Genomic DNA, 25,452 nt, shown 5'->3' on the forward strand with positions numbered 1-25,452 from the left:
CTGAAATTAATTAATAGATTGGAGTAGCAGTGGTTGGAGAAAGGGAGCTCCTGGCAGGGAACTAACATTCACTAACCAGAGTCACTCACTATACAGAGCTTTATATGGAGCTTTATAACCTGGAGCTTTATTTTGTAGGAAAAAAAAAATCATAATATACAAACCAACATGTTACTATGTGCTGCAATAAGTCAAAAAAATTAACTTAGACCATATGACATGACAGCTCACCTGACACATATCACAGGAAGCTAAAAAGTCACTCATTAAGCCAAATATTTAAAATATATTTACTATTCAAAATCATCATAGAATAAACTGTTCAAAGAAATGGTATTTCTCCTTCCCTCAGGCCAGGACTACCGCATCCATCTCTTTATAGCTTCCTCTGCCACCAGTCTTTCTCCGTTCTAAGCCATTTCCCACAATTTCTCCAGTATCATCTTCCTGAAATATAAACCTGACCATGACACTCCTCTGATTAAAAACTTTCATGGCGGGCTTCCCTGGTGGCGCAGTGGTTGAGAATCTGCCTGCCAATGCAGGGGATATGGGTTCGAGCCCTGGTCTGGGAAGATCCCACATGCCGCGGAGCAACTACGCCCGTGAGCCACAACTGCTGAGCCTGCGCGTCTGGAGCATGTGCTCCGCAACAAGAGAGGCCGCGACAGTGAGAGGCCCGCGCACCGCGATGAAGAGTGGCCCCCGCTCGCTGCAACTAGAGAAAGCCCTCGCACAGAAACGAAGACCCAACACAGCCATAAATAAATAAATAAATAAATAAATAAAAAGAAAAAAAAAAACTTTCATGGCTTCTGATGTTTAAAGGGTAAAGTCCAAACTCCAGAACAAGACACTCAAAGCCTTTTTTTTTTGGCCACACTGCATGGCTTGTGGGATCTTAGTTCCCCAACCAGGGATCGAACCCAGGCCCCACAACATTGAAATCGCCGAGTCCTAACCACTAGACTGCCAGGGAATTCTTTCTCGAAGCCTTTTATAATCTGACCACAGCCTACCTCTGCAATCACTTTTCATGTACTGCCACCTTTCTTCCTACACCATAGGCTAAATTATCCACCATTTTCTCAACACTGCACATATGCTCTTTCACATCCTATGCTTTTGCACATGCTGTTCCCTGTAATGCCCTAAATCTCTAATCTGTTCATGCTTAAAAACCTAGTGCAAATGTCCCCTCATCCAACAAGTTTTCCCTCACATCCAAAGGCTGACTAAATCAGTCCCTTTTCTCTGCTCTCATAGCACTTTACTACAGTTCTGTAACAGTGCTGTAGCACAAATTGGCCTACCATTTATTACTTATTTTCTTCTAACCAACATGAACTGTGATCTCCATCGTTATTTCCAGAGAACTTCATTACTTACTTAACAGCAAGTAAATTTTGAATAAATGTTTGTTAACTGCAAAAATTTCATGTATATAGTATTTTAAACTGTTACTTCTATTTATGACCTTATAACACTGAGTTCCAGTTAAGGTTAACAGAAACATAATTCCCACCAACCCCACAGTGAAAATTCCTCTTTGATCTCTGGTGGGTAACAACATGGAAAGAATAAGATTAGCTTTGCTAGCTAGAAAGCAGAGCTTTCAGAAACTTTAAATTTGCTCAGTGAAGGGCTAATACAGAAGCAAAGTACTACAGTAAATAAAGCATGATTTCTTGAGCCAGAATATTTGGGTTCAAAGTCAGGTCACTAGCTGAGTGTCCTTGGGTAAATGTCTTAATCTCGTGACAATTTCCCTATCCATAAAACAATGATGATAACAACAAATATGTTACAGTATAAAGCAAGGCCTCCAGAGTCAGTAGATCCCTTAACCTCTCTGGTGACAATTTCCCTACCTGTTAAAGAAGATTTAAACTGGATGATAAACTCAGAGAGTTTTAAGGCTTAAATAAGGGCAGGCATGTGAAAGTATTATTTAAACAAAGGCTATCATCAAATGTAAATAGTTTTCATAAGCATTAGCAACTATGGTAAATGGAAAGATTACAGCTAGGAGGAAGGTATGGGGAGGGGTGCTAAGGGTAATAATCAGGCTCCGCACCAGCTCATGCTGGCGGCTGTGGTTCCAACACCACCTTCTCCTGAAAGAAGTAGTTCCTATTCCAAAATCAACACTTATAGAGGTTCAGGTAGAAGGCAAACATTTTTTGGAGGGATAGGAAAAGATATGCATTTATTCATAAAACATTTATTGAACATCCACTGTGTGCCCAGCACTAGTAATGACAGCTCAAGTCTACTGTCCTAAGTAGTGACTACACTATCTTGAGTGTGTGTTTTCATAAAGATGAAAACACAAGAAAAGTCAATTTCTTATCCAAGTTAACTACAGAGCTAATTGCTAGCTCTATACTCACAGAAGAACATTGACTATTCAACTCCAGCTACATGGAACTTGTAACTATTAATAGTATGCAGAGATTTAATCTATAAGAGTAGGTACATTAACCTACAAGTTTCACAAGAATTTTTAAATGAAACATACTCACCCAAGGCAGGGTATCCAAGGTAAAATCGATCTGCTCCCAACCATCCAAGAAAAAGAGACAGTGCAACCGCCACCTTGTATGAATAGCCATTTCTGCACAGAATTGGAACATGAATGTCACATTCATATATTTCCAACATGTAAACATTTTAGAAAATAAAACTGTTAATTATTATTATTTGTTAACTGGTTCATTCATCCACTCAATTAATGCTTTTTGGGTGGCTACTGAGTGCCAGGCACTATCTTAGGCTATTGGAATATATTACTGAACACAAGAGACAAAGATCCCTGACCCCTAAAGAGCTTATAATCTAGAGTATGCCATACCTCTGAGGGAAGAGTGTCCCAGCCAAAAAAATTGCTGTTGCAAAGGCAGCATACCTGACAGTGCAGCAGGAGTGGAGTAAGAGAGGGGAAGAATAGTAGGAGACGAGGTCAGAGAGATAATAGGGGGCAAAGAAGGCAAATCACGCAAGGCCTTGAATATCATCGTTAAGTAAAAACTCTTGTCTTTTACTCTGAGAGATATGTGAAACTACTGCAGAGGTAAATAGAGGTGTGGAGTGTGATCTGATTTAGATTTTAAAATAATCACTCTAGCTGCTGTGCTGAAGATAGACTGTAGGGGAGCATTTGTGAGCTACTGTCACAATAATGTACAATAAACCTTTCCAGATCAAGCAGAGAAGAAACTATGAAGGAGCTAACAGTGAGGAAGAAGTAAAACCAAAAGAGTGTGGTATCTTGGAAAGTCAAGTGAAGACAGTGTATTAAGAACAGAGTGATCAACTGTGCCAAATGTGATTGATGAATGACATAAGAATGCCTGAGAATTTACTACTAAATTTAACCAAGAGGAGATCTTTAGTGGCCTCAGCAAGAGCAATTCTGATAACGATGAGGGCAAAAGACAGAACAGAACAGGCTTAAGAAAGACTGGAAGGGCCATAGTGGTACCTGTGACTCTGCTCTCCCCCACAGCACACCCAAACCTGGCTCCTTCCCCCCATACCTCCCCCTGCCCTCACCGCTACAGCAGTGCCCACAACCCAGGCAACCCCACATATGGCAGAGGGACCCGCCATCTCAAGGCACCAGTAACCCCAGAGGAACAAGCAGCGATGATGAGGGCACTGACGACATCTCTGGCAAAGGTGATAGAGGGTGGAAAGTGCCAATTCTCAAATATAGCCAGAAGGACTCAGGTAAGATAAACTAAGCTTTAACTTATGCTATAGCGCCACCTATTGAAAAACAAAAGAAAGGACTCTAATTACCAACCTGTTGAACTGTTAGAATCAAAGTAAATAAAGGTTTACCTAATAAGAAAGGTATTCACTACTTCAAATGCGCCAGCAAAGGAACAACTCACCAAGCACTATGAAAAAACACAGTAACACAGTATCAGAAAAAGAAAATGACAGTTCTCCAGAAACTAAACTTAAAGTCACAGAAGACTGTGGTCTAACTGACAGAGAATTCAAAACAGGTATCAGGAAGAAACTCAACAATCTATATATAAGAAAACAGAAACACGGTTCAGTGAACTAAGGAATAAAATTAATGAACAGAAGGAATACTTTATCAAAGAGATTGAAACTCTAAAAAAGAACCAAACAGAAGTTATGGAGCTGAAGAACTCAATAAACGACATGAAGAATGGCATTAGAAAGCACTGGAAATAGAGTAGAACATATGGAAGACAGAATTAGCAAACTCAAAGACAGAAATTGAGAAACGATTCAGGTAAAAGAGGAGAGAGCTAAGATTTTTGTTTTAACTGAAGAAACTCTACAAGAACTATCCAACTCCATTAGAAAGGCAACATAAGGACAATGCATATCCCAGAAAGAAAAGAGAGGCAGAAGGGAACAGAGAGCCTATTTAAGGAAATAATAGCTGAGAACTTCCCAAATCTGGGAATGGAACTAGATATACGAGCCCATGAAGCTAATAGAACACCTACTTATCTCAAAACAAGAAGACCTTCTCCAAGACACATTATATTAAAACTGTCAAAAGCCAATGACAAAGAAAGAATTTTAAAGGCAGCCAGGAAAAAAAGAAAAAGAAGACAATAACCTACAAAGGTACCCACATGAGGCTATCAGCAGATTTCTCAGCAGAAACTCTACAGGCCAGAAGAGAGTGGAATGACAAACTCAGAATATTGAAAGATAAAAACTGTCAGCCAAGAATACTCTATACAGCAAAGGTATCACTCAGACAGAAAGGAGAAACAAAGGCATTCCCAGACAAAAAAAAGTTGAGGCGTTTATCACCACTAGACCTGCCTAACAAGAAATGTTGACAGCAGCTCTTCTACCTGTAATGAAAAGGCAAAAGTACACAAAACTTTGAGTAAGGTAATAAATAGACAGAATCAGAAAATTGCAACTGTATATCAGAATAGGTTGTTAAACACTTAATTACAGCAAAGGTTAAAGGGTGAAAAAAAGCACTAAAAATAACTACAGCTATGTCAATTTGGTAACAAACTCACAGCATTTTGTGTTGAGACATATTTGTGACAACAAAAACATAAAAGGAGAAAAGGAAAAGGAAGGAACCCGTACAGGCATATTAGGATAAGATACTACCAGCAGAAAAAGGACTATTTTATCTTTAAAACATTTATACAAACCTCATGATAACCACAAAACAAAAATCTAGTGCAGAGACACAAAACATAAAAAAAGAGAAAACTGAGAAAAACATAGAAAACTACCAAACTAAAACAGCAGACAGAAATGCAAGGAAAAAGAAACAATGGAACTATAGAACAACCAGAAAAGAAAAGATAAAATGTCAATACCAAGTCCTCATATATCAATAATCACACTAAATGGGGACTTTCCTGGTGGTCCAGTGGTTAAGACTCCACGTTTCCACTTCAGGGGGCATGGGTTTGATCCCAGGTTGGGGAACTAAGATCACACATGCTGCAGGGCGTGGCCAAAAAAAAAAAAAATCACAATAAATGTAAATGGATTGAATTCACCAATCAAAAGACACAGAGTGGCTGGATGGATTAAAAAATAAGACCCAACTATATGCTGCCTCCAGGAGACACATCTCAGTTCTAAAGATAAATATAAGTGCAAAGTAAAGGGCTGCAAAATGATACTCTAAGCAAATGGCAGCCAAAAGAAAGCAGGTGTAGCCATACTCACATCAGACAAAACAGACTTCAAACCAAAAAAGTTAATAAGAGGCAAGGATGGACATTATATACTAATGATAAAGGGTACAACCCATCAAGAAGACATAACATTTATTAATATATATGTACCTAACAAAATAGCACCAAAATATATATAAAGCATTATTAACAGACCTAAAGGGAGAAACTGACAGCAACATAATAAGAGTAGGGAACTTTAACACCCCCTGTACATCAATAGATAGATCATCTAGACAGAAAGAGAAGAAGGGAAAGTCGGCCTTAAATGAAACACTAGACCAAAGAGACTTAATAACAGATGTATGTATACAGAACATTCCATTCAAAATCTGCAGAATACACATACTTCTTAAGTGCACACAGAATGTTCTCAAGGATAAACCATATGCTGGGACACAAAACAAGTCTCAATACATTTAAGAAAACTGAAATCATATCAAGCATCTTTTCTGACCACAATGGTATGAAACTAGAAATCAATTATAAGAAGAAAGCTGGAGAAATCACAAATATGTGGAAACTAAACAACATGCTACTGAACAACTAATGCATCAATGAAAAAAATTAAAGAAATTTTTAAAGTACCTGAAGAGAAATGAAAATGAAAATATGACATACTGAAAAACTAAGGGACACACTGCAAAATCAGTACTAAGAGGACAGTTTATAGAAATACAGGTCTACCTCAAGAAACAAGAAAAACCACAAATAATGTAACCATACACCTAAAGTAACTAGAATAAGGAGAAAAATAAAGCCCAAAGTCAGTAGAAGGAAGGAAAAAATAAAAATCAGAGTGGAAATAAATGAAATAGAGACTAAAAAGAAAATAGAAAAGATCAATGAAACTAAGAGCTGGTTCTCTGAAAAGATAAACAAAGTTGACAAGCCTTCAGCTAGACTCACAACAAAAAAAAAAGACAACTCAGATAAATAAAATCAGAAATGAAAGAGGAGAAGTTACAATGGATACCAAAGAAACATGAAGGATTATAAGTGACTACTATGAATGGCTGTATGCCAGTAAATTGGACAACTTAGAAGAAATGGATAAATTCTTAGAATCATACCACTTTCCAAGACTGAATCAGTAAGAAATAGAAAATCTGAATAGACCTATCACTAGTAAAGAGATGAAACATTAACCAAAAACCTCCCCCAAAACAAAAGTCCAGGACCAGATGGCTTCACTGGTGAATTCTACCAAACATTCAAAGATTTAATACCTATCTTTCTCAACCTCTTCCAAAAAACTGAAGAGGAGGGGACGCTTCCTAACTCATTTTACAAAACCAGCATTACCAAAACCAGACAAGGACACCACAAGAGGAGAAAATTACAGCCCAATATCTCTGATGAACATAGATGCAAACATCCCTAACAAAATATTAGTAAACCGAATACAACAATACATTAAAAGGATTATACGCCATAATCAAATGGGATTTATTGCAGGGATGCAAGGATGATTCATCCACAAATCAATCAATGTGATACACCATATTAACAAAATGAATAAAAATCATATGATCACCTCAAAAGATGCAGAAAAACATTTGGCAAGATTCAAAATCCATTTATGATAAAAACTTTCAATAAAATGAGTACAGAAGGAATGTACCTCTACATAGTAAAGGCCATATGTAACAAACCCACAGCTATCATCATATTCAACAGTGACAAACTGAAAGCTATCCCTCTAAGATCAGGAACAAGACAAGTATGTCCACTCTCATCACTCTTATTCAACATACTGGAAGTCCTAGCCAGAGCAATTAGGCAAGAAAAAAATAAAAGGCAAGGAAGAGGTAAAACTGTCACTATTTGTGGATGACATAATTTTATATATAGAAAACCCTAAAGACTCCACCAAAAACTATTAGAAATAATAAACAAATACAGTAAAACAGCAGGGTAAAAAAATCAATATACAAAAATCTGTTGTGTTTCTATACGCTAACAAACTAGCAGAAAAAGAAATTAAGAAAACAATCCCATTTATAATTGCAACAAAAATAATAAAATACCTAGGAATAAATTTAACCAAGGAGATGAAAGACCTGTATACTAAAAACTATAAGACATTATTGAAATAAACTGAAGAAAACACAAAGAAATGTAAAAATATCCCATGCTCATGGATTGGAAGAATTAACATTGTTAAAATACACATTACCTAAAGCAATTTACAGATTCAGTGCAATTCCTATCATACAACTCAATAACCACAAAACAAACAACCTGATTAAAAAATGGACAGAGGATCTGAACAGACATTTTTCCATTTAAGACATGGCCAACAGGCACTTGAAAAGATGTTCAATCATCAGAGAGATGCAAATTAAAACAATGAGATATCACCTCACACATTAGAATGGCTATTATCATAAAAACAAGAAAAAACAAGATGTTGGAGAGGATGTGGAGAAAAGGGAACCCTCATATATTGTTGGTGGAAATGTAAATTAGAGCAGCCACTATGAAAAACAGTATGGACGGACTTCCCTGGTGGTGCAGTGGTTAAGAATCCGCCTGCCAATGAAGGGGACACAGGTTTGAGCCCTGGTCTGGGAAGATCCCACATGCTGCGGAGCAACTAAGCCCATGTGCCACAACTACTGAGCCTGCACTCTAGAGCCTGCGTGCCACAACTACTGAGCCCGTGAGCCACAACTACTCAGCCGTGTGCCACGACTACTGAAGCCCATGCACTTAGAGCCCGTGCTTCACAACAAGAGAAGCCACCGCAATGAGAAGCCCATGCACCGCAACGAAGAGTAGCCCCTGCTCGCCACAACTAGAAAAAGCCCATGCAGCAATGAAGACCCAACCCAGCCATAAATAAATAAATAAATAAATAAATAAATAAATAAATAAATAAATAAATTTATTTTAAAAAAAAAGAAAAGAAAAGAAAAACAGTATGGAGAAAACTACCATATGATCCAGCTATTCCACTTCTGGGTATTTATCCAAAGAATAAGAAAACACTAATTCAAAAAGATATATGCATCCCAATGTTCACTGCAGCATTATTAACAACAGCCAAGATATGGAAACAACCTAAGTGCCCACCAATGAATGAGTGGATAAAGAAGATATGGTGTATATATATACAAGAATACTAGTCAGCCATTAAAAAAAAAAAAGACAAAATCTTGCTACTTGTGACAACATGCATAGACCTTAAGGTCTATGTGCTAAGTGCCATGTGCTAAGTTAAATAAGTCAGATGGAGAAAGACAAATATGACAAATACCATATGATTTCACTCATATGTGGAATATAAATAAAAAAGTAAATGAACAACAAAAAATAACATAAAAACAAACACATAGAAACTGAGAACAGACTGGTAGACACAGAGGTGAAGGGGGGTAGGAGGTAGGCGAAATGGGTAAAAGGGATCAATTGTATGATGATGGATGGAAACTAGATGTGGTGAGAAGCACCCTGCAGTGTATACAGAAGTTGAATTATAATGTACACATGAAACTTATATAATGTTACAAACCTATGTTAACTCAATTAAAAAAAAAAGTTGGAAAAAAAAAAAAAGTTGGAAAAAATTAAAGAAAAGAAGTATTAGATAACTCTTTCAAGGAGTTGCTGCAAAGAGGAGTAAAGAAATAAAAAGGTAGCTGGAGTTATCATTTTAAAGTCAAATCTGATCATGTCGGTCTCCTGCTTACGATCCTGTTTTTTGCATTGACTCACAATCAGGACATTTTCAGGGAGTTAGGGGAGATGGTAAACAACCCAGAGATTCTGTCTATGCATCTAATATTATAAGAACGTCAGATTTTACATTGAGGGCAGTAGTGCCCCATCTACATGGTAATGGGTCACCAGACTAGAAGTAGAGAAATAAATTGGGAGACTCTGTAGAAACTCAAGCTATAACCTACTGGATAGTAGCAGTGGGAGAGAAAAGGAAACAAAATTGGGAAATACTAAGAAAGCAGAAGCAGCCAGAAGAAATGTGGGGAATGAGAGAATAGGAGAATGACTCCAAAAGTTTCTGCTTAAGAAACTGGGTAGAACAGCTGCATTCACTAATACAAAGGAGGAAATGATTTGAAGGAAAGGACCTTTATATAAAGATGGTGAGAGAAACCAAAGGGGTGGATGAATGAAGCAGAGAAAAGGACCAAGGACATCATCTTGGGAATATCAAGATTTAAGGAAGAAGGAAAGGAATAGGAATCAAAAGAAATAGAAGTGTGTTTTATACTGGAAGTCAAGGAAAGAAAGTGTTTTAAGAAAAGGGAATGCCAAATGCTGTAGAAGGATTAAGATATGGACTATAAATATCCATTTGATATAGCAACAAAGATGGCTGGCGAATTTCAGTATGGCCAAAAGCCATACTGCATTAGACTGAAAAATTCATAAAAGATAAATATTATAGAAACAAGCCTCTCAAAAAGCTTGGCTGGTAAGGGGAATGAAATTAGAAAAGCAGTTACCTACATAAATAAATCATCCTAAAGGATAATCTAAAAACTGGTGGTGTAGAAGAGATTTGTCTAATTGTTTACCAAATCATTTCTCTTTTTCTCATGGACATACAACTAAACTACAGGCAGACCTTGTTTGGTGTGCTTTGCATTATTGTGCTTTACAGATAAACTGCGTTTTTTACAAGTCGAAGGTTTGTGGCAACCCTGCATCAAGCAAGTCTATCGGCACCATTTTTCCAACAGCATTATTTGAAAATTAAGGTATGGTTTTCTTAGACACAATGCTATCGCACACTTAATAGACTACATATAGTATAAACCTAACTTTTATGTACACAGGGAAACCAAATGATTCACGTGACTTGCTTTATTGCACTGGCCTGCAACCAAACTCACGATATCTCTGAGATATGCCTTTGTATATACTGTAGCTTACTTTGCAGTTAAGTGCAGCCATCACTTAGTTTTGGCCAATGGAATGAGGACAGAAGTGATGTATGCCATCATTTTATGTCTGGCCAATAACACATTCCTGCAGGGGTTCTTTCTCCACTTTCCATCTGCTGGCTGAATGGAAAGGACTCTAAGGACTAGAGGAAGCAAAGCTACAAGGTGAAAGCACAAGACCCCGCATGATTGCACGGAGCAACTACCACTCCCTTCACCCCACCCAGATCTCCAAGGCAACACAAATGGGACTGTGATGTGAGTGAGAAATAACATTTACTGTGTTCAGTCACTGAAATTCTTAAGACATTTGTTACAACAGGCTGCTCCAACTAATGCAGGTGGCCAGTACAAATAGGTGTGTGACTCGGTGACCAATCAGACGTAGTTACTAGACTTCAGTTGCTGAAGAATACATTATAGAATGGCTATATCTGCAACACTGAGATGGAGTTCTAGTCAAGTATCAATATTATAAAAGGATATGCCAACATGAGAAGGAAGATATGTAAACTGGAAAAGGGACACTCAGTGAATTAAGAATTTGTCAGTGAGTCTTTACTCAGTAGCTAACTAGCAGCTGGCTGTTTGGTAGGCATATGCTGAATATCCTGATAAAGGAAAGTGATATATCAGGTTATGTTACTTTTGTGACTTATCATTAAAATTATCTATCAATCTAACTCCCCTTGTTCTGATTCAATGCTCATCAAGCAAATTCTATTTTGGAATTGTAGACTTTATGACAGGAGGGGAATAAGTTGGCCAGTAGACTTGGAGTATCTAGTTTCCTTGATAGTTATATTTCCTATCACAATTGACATCAATGTCTTGTGAGCATGATTAGTACAGCTCAGTTGCATTGAGCCTAATCTACTCAGAGACAGTAAGAGAAAAATCAGAGTTAACTTGGAAATTAAGTGGCAGATCATTGTGGTGTAACCATTATAGGTAATATGAACCTGCAACGTCCAACCTGAATGGTAGCTGTTCTTAATGGATGATTTTCTTAGTTGTTGTATTATAACCTTGGACCAACACTTAACAAATTATTTGTCATTTGGAAACATCAATCTATAAATCTAAAAACTGACTAAACCATATCTAAGTACTTTGGAAATAATTCCCTTTAACAATTTTTACTTAACTTATGAGCAATCTTGGAACCCAAGAAGCTTAAAGTGATTGGATTACACAGCAAGATAGAATTTAAAGCCCCTCATTAACTCAGTGAAGTAGGGTCAAAGAGAAAAAGACTCTAATAGTAATTTCTAAGAATTCTAATAGAACTTGCAGAAACAGTCAAATAGTGGTTGTTTTTTGATATAACTGCAAAATAGGTGCCATCATATAAAACGCAATAACGTACAGTAAAAGGTAAAAATATAATGCCAACAATTAATAAAAACGGGTAAAATTAAATCATGCTTTCAGGACAAAGCATAAATATAAGAATAAACTGTTAGCTTTACTGGAGCAAAAATAAATAGCAAACTTAAAAGTCCTTTAAACAAAGAATACTCCCAACAAAATAAAACCATTTGTCTTAATATACCAAACTAACTTTTGAATTCTGTTTAACATTACCATTTATCATCCAAACCTATTACAAATAATGAAACCAAGTTTCAAAATGCAAATGATTACTAATTAGCATTCTTTTAATACTATAGGTACACAATCCGTTATTTGCACTCGAGAAAGCCCCCAAATTTTGAAAACAGAATTTTTTCATAAGCCATTTGGTAGCAAAAACTGGCTGAACTGACATGGCATGAAGCCATTCATTCTATTTATCCCACATAGTGAACTACTGAGCTTTACTTGGTTGGTAAACTGCATTTATATAACAATATGCACACTTAAAATAGAGATTTTCTGACAAAAGCAAAAAGATAAAAATTATATTAGTGCAGGATTCTCCTTACAAATTAACTCTTTTCCTCTTCACTCCATTCAGTCAAGATACAACATAGGCAAGTAATCTGACAATTTAGCTTCAGTAAGGTAGGTACTTACACATTTCGGCAAGATATGGGCTTGAGAAAACCAATTTCGTTTCCAGTAAAATGTGTTTCATTGCCACCAGAATCCTTACAAGTTATGTTAGGTGCTGGAAAACATGGAACTAAAGGCAGAAAAAAGAAAAAATCCATTATTTTTTTTCTTGTGGAAAAGTATGTAATTATGTTTTTTCCTAAAGCTAGCAATACACACAAGAAAATATAATGTTAAAACAAACCACCTCCCAATATAACATGATATACTTTAATTTAGATAGGAAAAGCTACATTTTATATACATATATATATATATATATATATATATATACACACACACACACACACACACACACGTACAAGATGCAGATAATATGATAGAGTAGTCTCAACACAAAAGCATAACAATTGCCACACTGAGTTAGATGCATGACCCATCAAGTTCAACCTCCTGCCTCTGACAAAGGTAACAAGGGAAGAATTGCACATTACTATCCTTTACTTCATCTCTAGAATAAAGAATATTTCTCGAATTTTTGTTGGTATCTCATTAGGTAATTCATTATTTAACATAATCTGATTTTATATTTTCAGTTTATAAAGTTCTTATAGATGATGGCTACAATAAACTAAGATTCCTCTTTATTCTCAATAAATTACTTTCATTTATTCTAAATGTATAGAATTTGGTTTTTGTTTCTCTATTTCCCTCTAGGATTTGATGTAGTGTATTATCTCAGCATTTAGTAATTTTGATCATTATTCATACCCCAAATGACATGATAATAAGAGGCAGTAACACTTACAGAGCTTACTATGTGCTAGGCTGGCACTGTCCTGAAGTCTTTATGGCTCATCATGTAAAGAGCTAGAATTCTGGGGACTTCCCTGGTGGTGCAGTGGTTAAGAATCCACCTGCCAATGCAGGGGACATGGGTTCAATCCCTGGTCTGGGAAAATCCCACATGCCGCAGAGCAACTAAGCCCGTGCGCCACAACTACTGAGCCTGCGCTCTAGAGCCCGCGAGCCACAACTACTGAGCCCACGTGCCACAACTACTGAAGCCCATGTGCTGAGTCCATGCCCCGCAACAAGAGAAGCCACCGCAATGATAAGCCCGCATATTGCAACAAAAAGTAGCCCCCGCTCACCGCAACTGGGAAAGCCCACACGCAGCAACAAAGACCCGACGCAGACAAAAATAAATAAATTTACGAAAAAAAAAAAGCTAGAACTTCGGAATGAGAATGACCTATCTGTGCATTGCCTGTTTCAGAACCTTGGATTCCTTATGGATAAAAATAGCACTAAGATCATAATAAGACTATTGTGGGGATTAAATGTGATACAAAATACCTAGTGTAAGGCACAGCATTTAGTAGGCATTCAATAAATGTTAGTGCCTTTTCCTCCTTCACTGTTTCTGACTATAAGGTACTAATGTTTTTAGGCTAGTTTCAGTAAATGCTTATCTCTATGTTTAGCAACAATACAGTGGTTTTTTTTTTTTTTGAGAAAATGAAAACAGAACTTGGTCTAATAGTGTAAAACAAACAAACAAACAAAAAAACACAGACTCCAGAGTTTTATTATGAGAGAAAAATTGTATTTATTTTCTGTCTATAATCATCTTAAGATTTCCAACAAATCACTGTCCTTTTTTATGCCAGAGTAGTACACTGAGAGAATGAGGCCAGGAAAAAAACTCTATAATGACTTTGCACCCTTCTGTGTGTTACTGATAGTTCAAACTATACCGTCCCATAAATTTTATTTATTTAATGTATTTACATTTCCAACACAAGGAGGTGCTTATGCTAAAAGGCATAGATAGATTCAATACAACTGAGAACCACTTAAACAAGAAAAAAAGTAATAAAATTAAGGGAAGAGGGAGAGTGAAGAAATAATTATACTGGGAAACAACTAAGGGAAGACAGTATAACTGACCACAAATTTAGCTGAGAGGTTCCTGGTAGTTAAGGCAAAAAGCTTTACAGAGCTACTGTGATATAACTGAAAGAAAGCATACCAATTCACCTCTAAACCACTGTGGGAATTTGGTTTGGTTCATGACACAAGGGTAAGAGAATGTAATAGAGAAGGTCCTCAATTAGAACTTTTAAAACAACAGAGGTTTTCCACATAGCCATTTCTCACACTGACTCCAGACATAAGCAAGAGCTTATAATGTTAAGATCTACAGAGATAGGGCAAAAGTTAACACATGATTTATATGTAGCTGTTTTGCCATCTGCCTTGATATACGGATAAAACGTACTGACTTTTATGAATGAATTATTATCATGTCCCTTAGGTTATATCTCTCAATCTGCCATCTTAGGTCATGCTTTTGACTGGAGCTATATAGTAAGTAGACAACTCAAAACTGAGATTAACATATGTTTGGGGGCTTCCCTGGTGGCGCAGTGGTTGAGAATCTGCCTGCCAGTGCAGGGGACACGGGTTCGAGCCCTGGTCTGGGAAGATCCCACATGCCACGGAGCGACTAGGCCCGTGAGCCACAATTGCTGAGCCTGCGCGTCTGGAGCCTGTGCTCCGCAACAAGAGAGGCCGCAATAGTGAGAGGCCCACGCACCACGATGAAGAGTGGCCCCCACTTGCCGCAACTAGAGAAAGCCCTCGCACAGAAACGAAGACCCAACACAGCCATAAATAAATAAATAAATAAATTAAATTAAATTTAAAAAAAACATTTGAAATGCTAATATATATTCTATGTTACCAACTGAAAGGAGATCAGTATGCTCTATTTCTATGATGAAGGAATGATGGAAAGTAATTTTGCTTTCCAGGGGACATTTGGCAATGTCTGGAAACATTTTTGGTTGTCACTACTGGGAAGCTGCTACTGGCATCTAGTGGGTAGAGGCCAGGGATGCTCCTAAACATCCTACAATGCACAAGACAGCCTCCTCACAATAAAGAATTATCTAGTCCCAAACATTAACAGTACTAAGGTTGAAAAACTGCTGTAGATCAGTGGTCTTCAAAAACTGTGGCTCACACACTCCCTAAAATAATTTTTTAAAACCATATACTCCCTCACACATTTTTAACTTGACATCTAAAATTTTTCACCATGGATTTAAATTGTTGGGAAAAATATTATTTCCAACATACTGTAAATACTGCCCTTAGTATTGAAATATTATAGCATTCTTTAAAATGGAATCTAAATACCACAGCAATTTGATAGCCATTATGATCCAACCAAGAATATGAAAGGGCTCTTCTTTAAAATTCAGAAATTTTACATCAATTGTAGGAAAAAATACACATATAAAAACTGAGGATCTGGAAATTGATTATTTTAGACACACTGTGGGCTGAATTGTACCCTCCCAAAAAGATATGTTGAAGTCCTAACCCTCAGTACCTCAGAATGTGACCTTGCTTAGAAATAGAGTCTTTGCAAATTTAACCAAGTTAAGATGAGGTTATTAGGGTGGGCCCTAATGCAATAAGACTGGTATCCTTAAAAAAGGGAAAACTGAACATACACAGGGAGAAGATGATGTGAAGACATATAGGCAGAAGCAATGTGAAGACAGAAGCAGAGATTAGACTAATGTGGGGCATTTCCTGGTGGTCCAGTGGTTAGGACTCGAGGCTTTCACTGCCGAGGGCCCAGGTTCACTCCCTGGTCGGGAACTAAGATCTCACAAGCTACGCAGCATGGCCAAAAAAATTTTAAAAAGAGAGAGAAACTAGGATTGATTAGGTTGCAATCCGAGGAATGTCAAGGATTGCCGGCCACCCCTAGCAACTCGAAAGAGGAAACAAAAAATTCTACCCAGAGTTTGAGAGGGAACATGGCCTTGCCAACACCTTGATTTCAGACTTCTAGCCTCCAGAGACAGTAAACGTCTACTGTTTTAGGCCATCCAGTTTGTAACACTGTTACTAACAGCCCTAGAAAACTAATTCATCTATATCTGTTTACCTCTTGGAAAGTTTTGTCCACCCCCCAGGACTACATGTACTCCAGTTAAGGCATCAGACATGTAAATAAGTCAAAGCAATGTCTGGTTTAAAAAAATTAAAGTTTTTTGCCTTGGTGAGGACCATTCCACCTCCACAAAGAAGTGACCTGCAGGAAGATCTATAGATAGACACGTTTTTCTTCAAATAACACCCTTAATTTTTTTTCAAATCCTCAAAGTAGTAAGTTCTGGATTGGAAAATTGTGCAATAAAACAGAATTCTATTACTAAATTTTGGATACTTTTCCTCTAAATGTATTACTACCTTGTACTTGCTGTTTGAAGCTGTCACTTTCTTGCCTTATAGCCTTGTTAGATCTTCCTGCAGACTATCTAAAATCAGATCTTAAAGAGATAGTTGCAATACAAAACACTATAATTATGATTCCCATTGGGGTTACTGTCCAATGCACCTTGCCTAACAGAAATGTACTGTTTTTTGAGATTACAGGTTCCTGTACAAAATTTTGAAAGATCAAACATTTATAGGTGAGTTGCAAAAATGCTTTATAAAAATATTAAAAACTAAATCGTACCTTTCTATTTTTTGGTTGGATACTATTAATTGTTCAAACTCCTATATTTTGACAATTTTAGTTTTCAATGCTATTGTATCATTTCTAATATAAGAAATGATTTGTATTCAATATGAGCTGCTTTGTATTTAATGAGACAGATAAAGGAGAGAAAAATGCCCAATGTTCTAGGCTTAGAACCTCAGGAAAGATACAAATAGTGGAAGTACCAGAGTGAAGGGGAAACCACATTGCTACAGTAATTCTAGAGAAGTCTGACAGAAGTATGAGCTAATTATTTCAAGGGATGAAAATTATGTACTTTAATGAGGATGGATGAGCTGCTGCTCCCAGTATAGTGAGATAACATGAGAAAATATTAAAGAGAAACATTGAGACTGATCCGATTTGTTTCAACTGATAGAAAGCTCCAAAAAGCAATACTTTAGAATGGGACGAATCTGTGTTTAAGTCCAAACTCTGTCACTTAACTAGTATGTTCTTTTGGGCCAGTTACAAAACCTCACTGGACCTTGTTTTGTAATCTGTGAAATGGGAATAAGACCCTTGTAATGCTATTATACACGTATTAAAAGCATATGGTATGTAAAGCATGATGCTTGGCTAGAGGAAGTGTTCAACTTCCTTACTCTAGGAAATTAGAGAACTTCAACACTGAGAAGACTAAGAGAATGAACCTGACATGAGGACTGAATATAACATGTGAGTGGATGTAAATTTAATAATTTTGTGAAATGAAATTAATCTATTCAATAGATGCCTACAACCCTAGAGTTTATTCATTTTCACATATTTTATAATTTCATTTGACCCTTATTTATTTTTTTTAAAGGAGTCCTTCTTTCCTTCCTTCCTTCCTTTTTGGCTGCACTGGGTCTTCGTTGCTGTGCGCGGGCTTTCTCTAGTTGTGGCGAGTGGGGGCTGCTCTTCGTTGTGGTGCGTGGGCTCTAGGTGCGTGGGCTTCAGTAATTGTGGCCCGTGGGCTTAATAGCTGTGGCTTGCAGGCTCTAGAGTGCAGGTTCAGTAGTTGTGGCACACGGACTTAACTGCTCCGCGGCATGTGGGATCTTCCCGAACCAGAACTCGAACCCGTGTCCCCTGCATTGGCAGGTGGACTCTTAACCACTGCACCACCAGGGAAGCCCGACCTTTATTTAAAAAAAAAAACTATTAAGTAGGCAGAACTAGTAATATGCTCCTTTTTTCTTTTTTTCCTTTTACAAACAGAAAAACTGAGGTTCCAAGAAATTAAATGAGCTCACCAAAGTGTCATAAATTGGTAATATTCTACAAGTCCTAGACTAACTCACCACTTTTAATCAGTACTCTTTTCATTATACCATGATAATGCCATGCTTACACTGATATCAGGAACAAGCAAAAATAAATCAATATGATGAGATTAAGGAAGCCAGTTTCCAATAAATGTTAACTAGTTGACAAAATTAAGCAACATGCTACAAGCTTGAAAACTACTCCATTTGCAGTTTTCTTGCAAAATGTTTGGCTCTGGTCAATGTCTAGGATTTAGATGGCATCAATTTAAGCATGGTACACTGTTATTTCTCAATTATAAAAAGCAGCACCGTTTTTTAAATACGAAAAAGCTAAACTAGAAATAAAATAATCAATGAAGTTTCATCACAGTAAAATGGACTGACCTAGAGAGGAGGTGGTTTGGGATCCTACTCCAGTTAACATCATGCCTCTGCACTCTGATCTGATCTGTCAAATAAAAGGGTCAGACTCTTTTATTTATGATTTCTGTAACAGGTTATACTGCATAATGACCGGATAATTAAATGTGTCAATCTAGAATTCGGGTGAAAGCAAAAGATAAAGTTGGTAAGAGCCAACCCTATCTTCATATTTCTAGTGTTAAAAGACACCTCTCCTCTGGAAGTGCTGGAGCTGGAAAATCATCATTTTGTAACTATCACAGTAAAGAATGATTCGGAGGACTTCCCTGGTCGTCCAGTGGTTAAAACTCCGTGCTTCCACTGCAGGGGGCACGGGTTCGACTCCTGGTCAGGGAACTAAGATCCCGCATGCCTTGCAGCATAGCCAAAGGAAAAAAAAAAAAAATTGAATGATTCGGGGTAGAATCATCATGGTTGCTAAGTCTAGGGGAAATTTTTGATGAGGGATAGGATATTTGCATGGTCTAAATGAGTCTCCCCAAAGACTGTTTATTAGTTGCAAAGGAAAAAATATTTAACTGAAAAGTCTGAGTGATCAACACTTAACATCATCAATGAGAGGCAGATAGATATCATGTCCCTCAGCTGTGAGATGCAGAGGACACGCCATCACTTACGTAGTTTTCCATCCTGGGATGCAGAACCTAAATCTAGTTGTAAGGAAATATCAGACAATCCCAAATGAGGAACATTCTATTAAAATAAAGGGGACTGTAGTCTTCAAACTTATCAGTATCATTAAAGACAAAGCTGTGGAAATATTCCAAGTTAAGGAAAACTAAAGGCAAAACCTGATCTTGGGATCCTGTACTGGGGGAAAATGCTATAAAGGCTTTATTTGGGTCATTTGACAAAATCAGAATGTAGATGGTAAAGTACATGCATTAATACTGAATTTACTCAAGTTTACAACTGAACTGTGGTTATGTCAGGAGAATATCTCTATTCTTAGAAAACACACACAAACATATTTAGGGACAAAACATATATACACAAATTCAGAGAGAGACAGAGAGCATGCATGAGTGCATAATGATAAAGCCAGAAGGATAATGTTTAACAATGGGTGAATCTGGGGAGACGGTGTATGGGTGGGTGTACTATTGTACACCCATATTGTACTATTCTTGCAATTTTTCTGTAAGCTTGAAATTATCTCCAAATAAAAAGTTTAAAAATAACACACTCTTTGCATAACTAATTTATGCTATTAGAAGTTAGGATAATAATTATCATTAAGGCAGGGGAGTGGCTATAAGAGAGCATGGGGCAGAGTCGTAGCATGTTGATAAGGTTGTTTCTTAATCTGGAAGCATTCATAGGTGTGTTCAGTTTGTGAAAATTTATTTGAGTTATATTTAAGTGTACTTTTCTGTAAATATATTTCAATAACATCTTAATAAAAAAGACCTTCTGCCAAAGGACCAGAGCAAAATTTCTGGAAATGGAGTTTAAATACTTTTGTATTTCACTGATCAGAAAATTAAAAACACTTGCTTATATATGTTTTTATGTATATATACATTCTAGACAGAACACTCCTTGAGGGCAGAGATTGTCTTCTTTTATGTATCATCTATACCATTTAGCAGAAGCCTGCCATATAATAACTTCTCAATAAATAAATTTCTCAATAATAATTTATAACATAAATGTTCACTGTTAGTTGTTTTGATCCATTTAATTATTTTAATTTAATTATTAAACTATTACAAATAATTTCTCAATAAATAAAGATGCATGTTAACTGGTATTGGGCTAACTGGTAACCATTTTAAGACCACAACAGTTTATTGTCATAGTTGAATCTCCTTTGCCTTTGGTCCCAATTCTTACTCTCTACCTCCAAACTCCCCTCTCTGTAAAACATTCCACCTACTCATTCCTTACTAAAAAGTATAGTTTAAGAAAATTAAACTTAGTTTGAGGATTCTGCAATAGTCCTTCATATACTCAAAAAAACAGAAGAAAAATTTTGGCTAGAGAAACGAGAGAGATCACACTTTTCACAACTCTAATATAGTCCTATGTCAGGACCAAAGCATGTTTCAAGGGTCATTTTGATGTCCTCTCTGATCAACACTCAGAAGTGACTCACCACAGCCACTCCACTAGTCTTGCGTGTTTTAAAAAGGACAATTAAAAAAAGCATCCTGTGGACAGACATAGCCTCATGAGGGCTGGGCTGGTAGAACCTCTCCCAGATCTTGGCTGAACACTTCTGGGTCATGCATAAATTATAATCCACATGCAGAAGCCCTGTAACTCATATTTGTCTCAGAAACTTTATTTTCTTTTTAAAGTCATAATAATAATCTAAAGTCATCTATTTATTAATTTTTAACATTTTATATGTGTTTCCAGATTGTTAGGCACTTATGGTTTATTCTCTCCAAATGAATAACCATGCCATTCCTGTATATAGAAAGCCTTCCTTTTATTTTTCTGCAGCTCTCCACTTACATCATCTATGATAACTTACCTGACAGGTCATGATGTGACCATAACACCTCCAAGTCCTTTTATACTTCCTAGCAGTCTGATCATTTGATTTCGTAGTTGTTTATAAACTTATTTAGCAATAATTACTTAAGTGGATTCAAACTTATCTTACAAAAGAGACACCTAACTGGAGGGCAGAGCTCTTTTTGGTCAGAAACTATTCTTTTCAGTTGTATAATTTCCTTCAAAATCCTCATACCTACAAAGAATTCTGCAGACTAGAAAAGGCTTTTTTGAGATGGCTGGCTGCCTGATTCCTAGTTTAAAGTGACCTCAGTCACAACAGTACTCACAGATTTCCAACATATTTCATATACGTGGTTGAGTATCTGAAAGCTCATTCTTCTTTATGTGTGTTAACACTATTCTCTGTATTCTGAGAGCACAATACAAAAGACTGAACTGTAACACAGGCAAATCAGAATATACTTATAAAGCAATTTAAAAAGGAGGGGATTCCATGCAAAGCTCCTTTAAGTCTAACACATCTAAATTAAATAAATGTACACATATTGAGCAATATTTACTATAAAACTCATATATATATAACCTACTACTGTTTATATGATAAAATTTCATTACTCCAGAATACTAGCAAAACGTCTGTTATAAAAGTTTAACACAATTTACTTTCAAGTATCTCTGCTGCCTAGAATGGGGCTAACAGTGTGTCAAAATATAAAGAGATAAAAAAGAGAAGGGAGATCTTTTAAAAATATATACAAATTCATAATCAAGAGGTCAGTTATTTGACTATAAGATACTTTTGAAAAACTGAAAGTTTTTTGCAGTTAAAAAAATCCTTTTAATCTGATTTCCATAATGAATCTGTTTAGTAGCTTTCAATTTATAAAGAAAACATCAATTATTGTCTTATTTCCTGTCTAAACAATAAAACAATCAGTATATATTCAATAGGTGTTTTTTTCTCAAAATAATACTAGGTATTGACCATCATTATGTACCATGTCATATAAGAATGCCAAATCCAAATAGCTCCAACATACATCTATCTGCCTCCTTTCCAACATATAACCCTTTAGAAGGCTAAACAACTTATTTTTATCTAGCGTTACGTATTTTTTGGAATAACAGAAGCTCCCCCAAATCATTAGGTTGAGGGTGTTATCCATTATCAAAACGTCTAAGAAAATACTGATGCACACTTAAAATCCTTACCATATTGTTTTCATACTTAGGATGTACCTAAGTATATTTTAGAAGTGCATGATATGGGTGATATAGCTCCTCACTGTACCTTATTGGACTAAAAGTCTCATTTCAAGTTCTTTGAGTAATTAAAAGTCTAAAGAAACATCTTTGTAAAACATAACTTGATAAATAAAGGGCAACAAGAAAGCTATATAAACTGATTCCAAAGGTTTTTTTAAAAAAATGAATGAAAATAAAATCTTCTCAGTTTATATAATTAATAGAATAGGATTATTTTTTAAATTAAATATTAACAACCCCTAGCCAGTTCTCCAATATTAAGTTGTTCTGGAAACTGAATAATAATAATGTTGTAAATCAAGAAAAAACACATTTATTAATTACTGTTAGCGATCACACATTCACCTATGAAATAATGTTTTAAAAATTATTTTAAAAAACATGTTTCTGGAAGTCTTACCATGAGCTGTGTAGTTTGTACAGTTAACTGGTTCTTGTGTAGCATCATTTATTTTTGGATCTTTACAAATATATGTAGAAAAGTTAAGGAAATATGAACTACATTCCAATATAAAACATTATCATCTTGTCTTTAACATGTCATCTTATATACTTATGCTTATATTCACATGTGAAAAGAGGATGTTAGTTTGTCCAAGTCAACAAGCACAGGTATACTTTTAGTGTCACTAAATAATACCTGAATATTCATTTATTACAGGAAAATTGTATTAAAAACTCTAGCAGAGGGTGCTATGCTTATAGAACATCAGTCAGGGTTTAAGCACAAAGCACACAAAAAAAATGAAAATAAAAATCTTTACCAAATTATTATAAGAGAACTTGAGGTTAAAAAAATCAGTTACCAGATATCTGACTGAAATTATTCACAGGCCCCAAGTATTACCATATACATAATTTCATGTAACACAAATAACCCTGGGATGTAGATACTATTATCCCCACATTACTGAAGCAAACTGATGCTCAAGGTTTGAGTGATTTATCCAAAGTGGTATGAGTGATAGGTAGTAAAATCAGATTTCCTGATTCCAAGCCAGGGGTGCTTCCCATCAGACTGCGAGGAAGACGGCTGTTTTAGGTGGGTCTACATGGTCTCTCCAACAGGATTTCAGGCTTCTGTAGATGGATATAATAATTATCTTCTCATAGATGTTCACAACACTTGGGGTCGGGGTTCTGTTTCCTAAATATTTTATTGACACTAATATGAGATAAGTAAGGTACTCACAGGATGTCTCTGGAGACACAGTCTGACACCTCTTTAGGGTTTTTGAATCACTATTGGAAATCTCATCTTTATGCCAGGAAAAACATTTTCCAGTTAACATCATCTTGTATGCTCAGCCACTTCTAAGTTTCAAAAAGCACAACTCTTCATACTGCTCAATTATTTTATTAGAAAGAATCACCCTGACATTTTTGCCAAGAAAGGGACTCAACTTACTAGGTCAGTGATTCTCAAACTCCTAGCATAATGGTAATCAGCAAATTAGAGCTATTCTCTAAAAATTGAATAATGGCGGCCTCTCCTCAACTCCTAAAAATACCATCCAATTTTCTTAATTTTAAGATTTCCTCTCATAGAATCTTTCTTATATCTCCGGCTTCTATTAATTTTTCTGGTCTACAATTTGTATGAAACTGTCTAATTTTGTACAAAAGTACCTATTTTAATTTGAATGTAACTCCCATTTCATATCCTCCTCCCTTTATCAGAGCTGCTGCAATGAACAGATCTACTTAACTCCTCCAGCCTCAGTTTTCTCATCAGTAAACAAGCAGCTAACACATATAGCCCCTACTATGTGCCAGGCATTGTTCTAAGTGACTTACCTGTACTAATTTATCACAACAGACCTTTAAGTTGGTAGCACTGTTATCTATATTTTTACTCATGATAAAACAGAGTTCAAATAATTTGTCCACGGTTACAAAGTGGAGCAGGAATTTGCCCCCTTGCAGTCTGGGATCTCATGTAGGTCGAGAGAGTATAAGGTAATAAATGTAAAGTTAACGATAAATGGGCAACATACATTGGCTATATCGTTATTAACTACTGTACTTGTCTTCCCCGAAGTCGGCAAATTTCCAGGGTAGGGTCTATCAACCTTTTAACTTAATTCCAGTGCTTACAAACATGGCCCAACATACTTCAGTATCTACGTGTTTGAACAAATAAACCCACCGGTTAAAAAAATGAATTTTTAAAAAAGAAAGGGGGATCACAAGAGGAAGCGTCAACGATCAGTAAAATCCCAAGGAAATCACACAGGATAGCCTCTGTCCGTCCCAGCCCCACATCTCTCTTCACCGCCTGGGGTCCCTCGGTCATTAAAGGACACAGGTCACCTTTCCTTTCAGTACAACCTTAGCCCGTGTTGAGAGCCGCGACCCACTCTCGACCCCGAATCTACCTCGCCCCATGGTGGGGGGGGGCTCCTCACAGAGGATATTGTCCCACTTTGAGGTCCTCGCACTTAAGTGATTCTTCGCTACCGCCGGCGGCAGCTCCCCAAGGTCCCGTGGTTACTGACACGACCCACAGGGCGGCCAGGAGCCGAGCAGCAGCAGTCTCGGAAGCAACTGGCCCGGAGACCCGAGAGGCGGCCATGCTGGGGACCGGCGCGTCCCCCATAACTTCCGGTTCCGCCTTCGCCTAGGCGGAGCCGGGAGTCTGGCGGCAGCGGGAGTGAGGCTCTTAAAGGGACCGTGCATCCGTTGGAGGCAGGTCATCCCTCTAGGCCTGCAGAATCACCTGGGAGAGCTTCGATTGGTCTTTGAGAATCAGGAGGCAGCTCGCTTGGAGAATCAGCTGACGTCCGTCCACGGCTTCCTCCCGAGCTAATCCTGCTGTGGCTTTTCCATCAGCAAAAGTGCCAGCGGCTCCC

General features: G+C 36.9%; 1 protein-coding gene across 4 annotated transcripts in view; it reads right to left on the reverse strand.

Annotated features, from left to right (window-relative positions):
* The window catches only part of TM2D1 (TM2 domain containing 1), a 140,059-nt gene extending 114,860 nt beyond the window's left edge, over window positions 1–25,199 (reverse strand). For all 4 annotated transcript variants that reach the window (XM_059899049.1, XM_059899039.1, XM_059899029.1 and 1 more), the window contains exons 1-4: window positions 25,014–25,199; window positions 23,001–23,070; window positions 12,641–12,749; window positions 2,526–2,617 (exon numbers count right to left, since the gene is read on the reverse strand). In XM_059899049.1, coding sequence (XP_059755032.1) covers window positions 2,526–2,617; window positions 12,641–12,749; window positions 23,001–23,070; window positions 25,014–25,199 — 457 coding nt within the window. The remainder of the gene's footprint in view (window positions 1–2,525; window positions 2,618–12,640; window positions 12,750–23,000; window positions 23,071–25,013) is intronic.
* Between the last annotated feature and the right edge of the window lie 253 nt (window positions 25,200–25,452).

This window comes from Balaenoptera ricei, chromosome 1 (genome assembly GCF_028023285.1).
Source record: "Balaenoptera ricei isolate mBalRic1 chromosome 1, mBalRic1.hap2, whole genome shotgun sequence".
NCBI lineage: Eukaryota > Metazoa > Chordata > Mammalia > Artiodactyla > Balaenopteridae > Balaenoptera > Balaenoptera ricei.